Below are 6329 nucleotides of genomic sequence, written 5' to 3'. Positions count from 1 at the left end.
CTGGCCAAAATCCCTCATCTCTCTGTAATTCATAAACTCTCTGTTTATCTTTGGGAGTGACTGTGCCCGAAGAGATTCACGATTCCTTTCATGATTAATGCAAACTGTCAAAAACTGAACAGCTTTTTTGCCATCTTTACTCCTTATTCTTGCATATGCTGAACCATCATCCAAAACCTTTGTTTCCATCCTTACAGCTGTAATGTAGGGTTGCCCAAGGATAAGGGGATACGATGACATCTCCTGAACAAAGAAATTCTGATCATCCTTCACATCCCCTATAGTTACCCTTACATTTGGACATGCTGCATAAAGCTCTCCAGATGAATTATTAGCTGCTTTAATCATCCACCCATGATCCACATCCATTGGCCACTTACATTTGTTGTAGAGATTTTTGGCCATAAGATTTATTTCAGACCCATGATCAATTAGAGCGACATACGGCTCTTCCAAATCACCTATCTTGACAAGGGTTTCAGTGGTTGCTCTTGCCCAATGACTCCTGGAGTAATGACTCTTTGTAAGAACTTCTTTTTCATCATCCTCTTCCACAAAGCGCACTTGTCGTGCCCCATCAGAGTGATTACATTCCACCACATTTTCTCTCTCTTCCTTTTTCTGTACCTGTACACCATGAGTCTTGGAAGTGCTTGCCTCCCCTTGTGATGGAATAGATTCAATTATGGACTGCCTTTTTCTTCGTATAATATCAATTATCTCATCATGAAATTCTTTCTTTGCAATCCCCAAGACTTCCCCTAGTGTGAATTCCACCCTGCTGTTTAGAATTCTCTCTTCAAGCACCTTTTTGAGATCTGTTGCAACTTCAATATCAGATTGAAGCTTGTAGAGTGGACTTTTCCCTTTACCCTTCTCCTTCATTTTTGCTGGCACTTCTTCCATTGAAACATCCTGTGGAGATCTGCTATGCTGTGGAGGCATATGTGATGGCCCAGGATCCTTCTTTTCACTTCCACGTGTAACTCTTTTTGATGGCCCTCCTTCCTCATTTTCCCTTTTATGCTTCTCCTCTACCTGTGCCTCATTATTTTGGCATTTGGCAATATAGGCATGAATGGATAAAGAATCCACAGGCTCCTCCCAGCCAGTCTCAAGACGTATACAATCACCTGCCTCATGCAAAGCTTGCTTTGACACTTTCTTTGACGCAATTAATTCCATTGTTGATGGCCAAAAATTCTCATTCTCATAATCCTCATCATTCTCAAATCCTTGCTTTAATTGACCAACCTTTAATCCATAGGTTGCTGCCTCAACCATAGAAATGGCATGACTAGCAGCCATATCCTCTACCAGCTTTTTCATCCCTCCTTTCCCAAAGTTTGTACTCAATGGAAGACCAGTCTCTGTAAGATGGATTTTCCCATCTTTGAAAAACACAAGTTGATTTTTAAGAGCTTCTTTATAGCTAGTACAGTCCTTCTTTGCATGCTCTGGGTCATCACACCATATGCATCTATATGTAAACCCTTCTTTGCTTTGAGGTCTTTGCATAGAAGCCTGCCCCAATGGTAGACCTTTTTCTTCAATCTTGGACATCTTCAATTTTAAATCACGCATACCCTTGATAAGCTCATCCATCGGCCCATCTATCTTTGGAATTGTAGCAGCTGGTTTGGATAGATTCTCAGGGGTAACAGCAGTTATTGGGGTTGCAGAGCCCATCACCATTTTATCCCTCCTCCGCTGCCGCTTTGCTAACATAGTGACTGCATCCTCAACATCATTCCAATCACTCTTTAATCCCTGCTCTGTATTCTTATCCTCAAGGAGGATTTCCAATTTCTCCTGGAGATCTTTCCCAGCTGCTTGCAAGAAGAGCTCTGTTTTTTCTCTATCCAAAGTTGCACGCTCTATCCTTGACAACTGGGCATAACGCTTCTCAAACTCTCTTAGCAATTCTGTGGCAGAAATTCCCATTTTAGATTTTGTGACCCATTCCAAGAAAGTTCGTTTGGTCACTCGCTCAGAATCCTCCATGAAATATTCATCCTTTAAAGCAAGCTTGAACTCTTCCCAATTTCTGCCACCCTGTGCTGTCTGCAATCCTTTTATGCGCTCTCTTATTTCAGGAACGCATACCAACTCGAAACTTCGAACCATATCCTCCTCAGTCACCCTGTTTAGCTCCATCTCCTTTATATAATTGCGCAGGTACTTTGTAATGTCCTTCCCATCAAATTGATCCACCTTTTTCACAATTGATTGTAATGCCTTGGTCGTGGAAATTTGTCCCCTCTCAGCAGCTTGTTGCTGTTGCATGTACATGGTAAACATTTGAAACATCTGCATAACTCCGGGGTCAAAATGAACCCCCTGACCCTCAGAATTCTCAGCCATAGCTTCCCTGTATATTTCACCACACTCTCACCCCAGCAGTTTCACGTCGGGTTCACCAAAAGATGTCGTGAAGTGTGCGGTACAGCCAGGAAAGTACGAAACTTCTAGCTGTGAGAGTGAATGTCAAATCCAACAAGGAATCTCACGCACAAAATTTCCCAAGGAGTATTGAACATCACTATTTCCAATGACAATTACATGTGTCAACTTGCCTCAATACATCCTTGAATTCATCCTGATGATTGCACAGAATTGCATGAAATCCTTTGAACCATTCACATGTGGGCATAACAAGTCCTTCCAATTTTTCCAATATACATGTGACTAGTTACATCCTTAACATCCAGTGCCATCAAAACCATTATTTCGAGATGCACTTTATCACCTGAAAACCTGCCTTAATATTCTAACATCTCACAAGCAAAATATAGCATTTGGCATAGCTTTAACATACTCGTAATTTCCAAAATCCATTTGAGTAGAAAGTAAGATCAATTACCCTCAACTTCAATGCATTTTTCACAAATCTCCGAGCTCCAATTTCTTTAGCTTTTTCCCCAAAGTCCTTCTATTCATTTCCAAATTCTTTTTGATGTATGGGTTATACGATTCTCTCAATTCGTATAGAGTGAGAGTAATTTTAAAGAAAATAAAAAAAAACACTTAGCTGATGAATTACATGCGTGTAACTCTTCATTTGTTTCACTAATCAGAGCTGCTTGCCATCGACTGTTCGATGAAGGTCATCAAGAAAAAAAACAAAGAGTATCTCCCTTAATAAAACTCAAGATTCCCTCCAATTCTAACACCTACAAGACACAAACAGCGTGTGTATTCCTCAAATTAAAAACACTGGTAGATTTCGACACTGTTCCTCTCTCTGCAGAATTTTTCCTCACACCCCTGGTTCGCCGTCGTCTGCCTCCGGTATTTTTCTATTTTTCCCGCGGAGAACTCGGCGCCCCCCCCCACCACCTTTTGCAGCTTAATAGTCGGCTTTCCATTTTAAAAAACTGCGCATTAATGCTTGTGTTCCTTCTAGAGTTTATTACACGTAAGCTGCCAGCCAAAAGTATTCCTGTGTAAATGTGGCATTCGCAATCGAGGATCCCCGTAGGTGATCAGCATATAAACACCACCGGGCTTCAGTACCCTGCTAATCTCAGCTAACATGATTGCTGCATTATACGGCGCACCCACTCCACACATTATTGAGTCAAGAGTACCTTTGTCAATGACAGAGTCAAAGGTGCAATCATCAAAGGAGGACAAATCCAGAACATCCATGGTCATATATTTGAGTTGACACACATTGATATACTTTTTCTGCATTGCCTTAATGACAACCGGTGAAACATCGATATTAACAATGTCATTGTATCCATCTTTCACCATATCTTCTGACATTAGTATAACATACAGACTAATGCTCCGCATGATATACAGGCATTATTTTCTAGAACACGTTGGAGACTCTCACTTCCAAAAGAATGTCCACATAGAAGTATGGTTGCATCAGGGTGCTCACCCTCTTGTAAAGCTCTAGCGAAGGCCTCATCATTTTCATAAAAGGGATCCATCAACCGCCTCTTACTCCTCCTCCTCTTGTTCATCTTTATCCCCCGGGTGGCTTGCAAGCGAGAGACCAAGCTTAAGTGGTGGTTGCACTGAAGCCAACTTAGAGACACATCCACTTCCTCATCCTTCTTATTAACATACTCATAGTCAAAGCTGCCACTGCCAGCTCTGGAGACCAACAAGCTGAGAGAAGCTCTTTTTAATGGCTCGACAGACTTGGATGAGTTCTCACAACACTGGCTCCCACTGAATTTCTTTTAACTCATCTGGCATCAAACCTTTGCATTTCCATACATGTTAAGAAGGATGTTCCCTACTACAAGGTCCATCATATGCATGAAACTCCATAATTCACACCACATTCATGTACAAAAACTCCTAGATCTTGCACTACCTCAACTCATCTTATTGAACCTCATTTACAATATGAACATATGTACATGGCATCATATAATGACTCGTCATGGCACTTAACTCATGCATCTGGATTTGTATTTGATGGCCTCACATGCACGGTTTCACATCATAGACGTGCCATGGCACGACAGCGTGGGTATCCTAGGCGACCCAGAGCCCGAGCACCGTATGGTCAGCACCCTCTAGGATCCTTCGTCGTCGCAGGTGACCTAGCGCTTCACTCATAGGCCGCTTCCTTGGCCCCTCATCCACTGTACCGGAAGCTCACCATTTTAATCGCACCGAGGCTGGTCAAGACCTCGGCCGACCTTGCTACGCGAGACGTCCTTCATTGACTCTCCGCAGTTGCAACATTATCAGTTAGGTCTCCACGACCTTAATCACAAGATGGTCACAATGCTCCCCCAGCAATCTTGACATAAAACAGTCATTTACAAACAGCATTTACAAACAGTTTACAATACAGTTTTTATTTTTACTTTCATTTTTCCACATTATCCCTCATCAATCCACATTACTTATTCCATATTCCATTTATATGTATACTGTAAGATTCCTTCCCCAACCCCTTTTTGATGTCTAGTATCTTCCCCTGTAATCAACCCTCTTCAGAAATATAAAGACCTTGTTTCTATCTGTTTTAGCCTAGAGAGAGAAAAATATTCTAGAGAGAGAATATTCAGATTTTGAATATTTTTGGATAGAAAAATATCTCTTATAATTCAGATGAGTTCCCCTGAAATAGAAATTCAAAAAGAATTTTCCAATGTGCAATTGGAATTAATTGGAAATAGGTATAAAGAACCTTAGTCTAAGGGTCTAGATTTTCAGAAATCTTTAGACTATGGTCCAATTAAGGTTCCTATGGGCCAATAGCATCAATCCATGTGTAGGGAAGAGATAAATCCAAATTTGTAAAAAAGAAGATACCCAAAAATGAGTAAATGCTCACATAAGGTGAAGAGTTGAAAATGTACAAGGTTTATTAGTAAAAAACTATGAGCAATATTAAAAATATGAGATATTTTGGGTATCCAAAAATGAGTAAATGCTCACATAAGATGAAGAGTTGAAAATGTACAAGGTTTATTAGTAAAAAACTATGAGCAATATTAAAATGATGCCATTATGACACATATGTAAGGAAGGGGAATTCTTTAAAGAAGGTGCATATTTCACATAAGATGAAGAGTTGAAAATGTACAAGGTTTATTAGTAAAAAACTATGAGCAATATTAAAATGATTCCATTATGACACATATGTAAGGAAGGGGAATTCTTTAAAGGAGGTGCATATTTCACATAAGATGAAGAGTTGAAAATGTACAAGGTTTATTAGTAAAAAAAAAAAACTATGAGCAATATTAAAATGATTCCATTATGACACATATGTAAGGAAGGGGAGTTCTTTAAAGGAGGTGCATATTTCACATGCTTGAATGAGTTTTAAACTCATAAAAATTGAGATATTTCATCTCTCCTCTCTCCTCATTCAAGTCTAGTTCCAAAAAGTTAGCTTAACTGACCTAAAAATGGTCAAATATTAACCAAACTGATTTAGAAAATTCTAGAATCAGTTTGTTTGGTTAGGAGCTCAATTTTTCCTATAAATAGAAGCCTCCCCCTTGTTGAAAAATAGTTAGTGTTTATGCATCGTTACTCTACTCCACCTAAGCCAAGAACTGTGAATTCATTTAATAATTCACTAGTTTTTGGAGCTTCCCTCTTTCTTCAATCCCCATTAGTGGCTCCATCAACATACTTAACCAATTGATTGGTTGGGGGCCTCTACCGTGAACAAAGAATCAAGCAAGTTGTAAGGTAATTAGTGAATATTGATCTTTCTATAATTTCTCAATGTTTCTCTCTTCTCAACCCCTCTCAAGCTTGAGAAGTTTAATTGGTATGGTTTTTTTTTTAAATACTATTGAAGTTTGAATAGTAGTGAAGAGTTACATAAGTTAATAAAT

The 6329-nt window shown here is 39.5% G+C and overlaps 1 protein-coding gene across 1 annotated transcript; it reads right to left on the bottom strand.

Annotated features, from left to right (window-relative positions):
* Positions 1-3402: 3402 nt before the first annotated feature.
* LOC147618153 (uncharacterized) lies at positions 3403-3759 on the bottom strand. The gene has a single exon (XM_086775193.1). It carries the CDS (start codon positions 3757-3759, stop codon positions 3403-3405), a length of 357 nt encoding a protein of 118 aa, XP_086631319.1.
* Between the last annotated feature and the right edge of the window lie 2570 nt (positions 3760-6329).

This window comes from Cibotium barometz, chromosome 35 (assembly GCF_041138505.1).
Source record: "Cibotium barometz isolate CiBa-2024 chromosome 35, ASM4113850v1, whole genome shotgun sequence".
In the NCBI taxonomy this organism is placed as follows: domain Eukaryota; kingdom Viridiplantae; phylum Streptophyta; class Polypodiopsida; order Cyatheales; family Cibotiaceae; genus Cibotium; species Cibotium barometz.
Note: the sequence above shows the minus strand (reverse complement) of the source record. Positions and strands in the feature narration are given on the sequence as shown.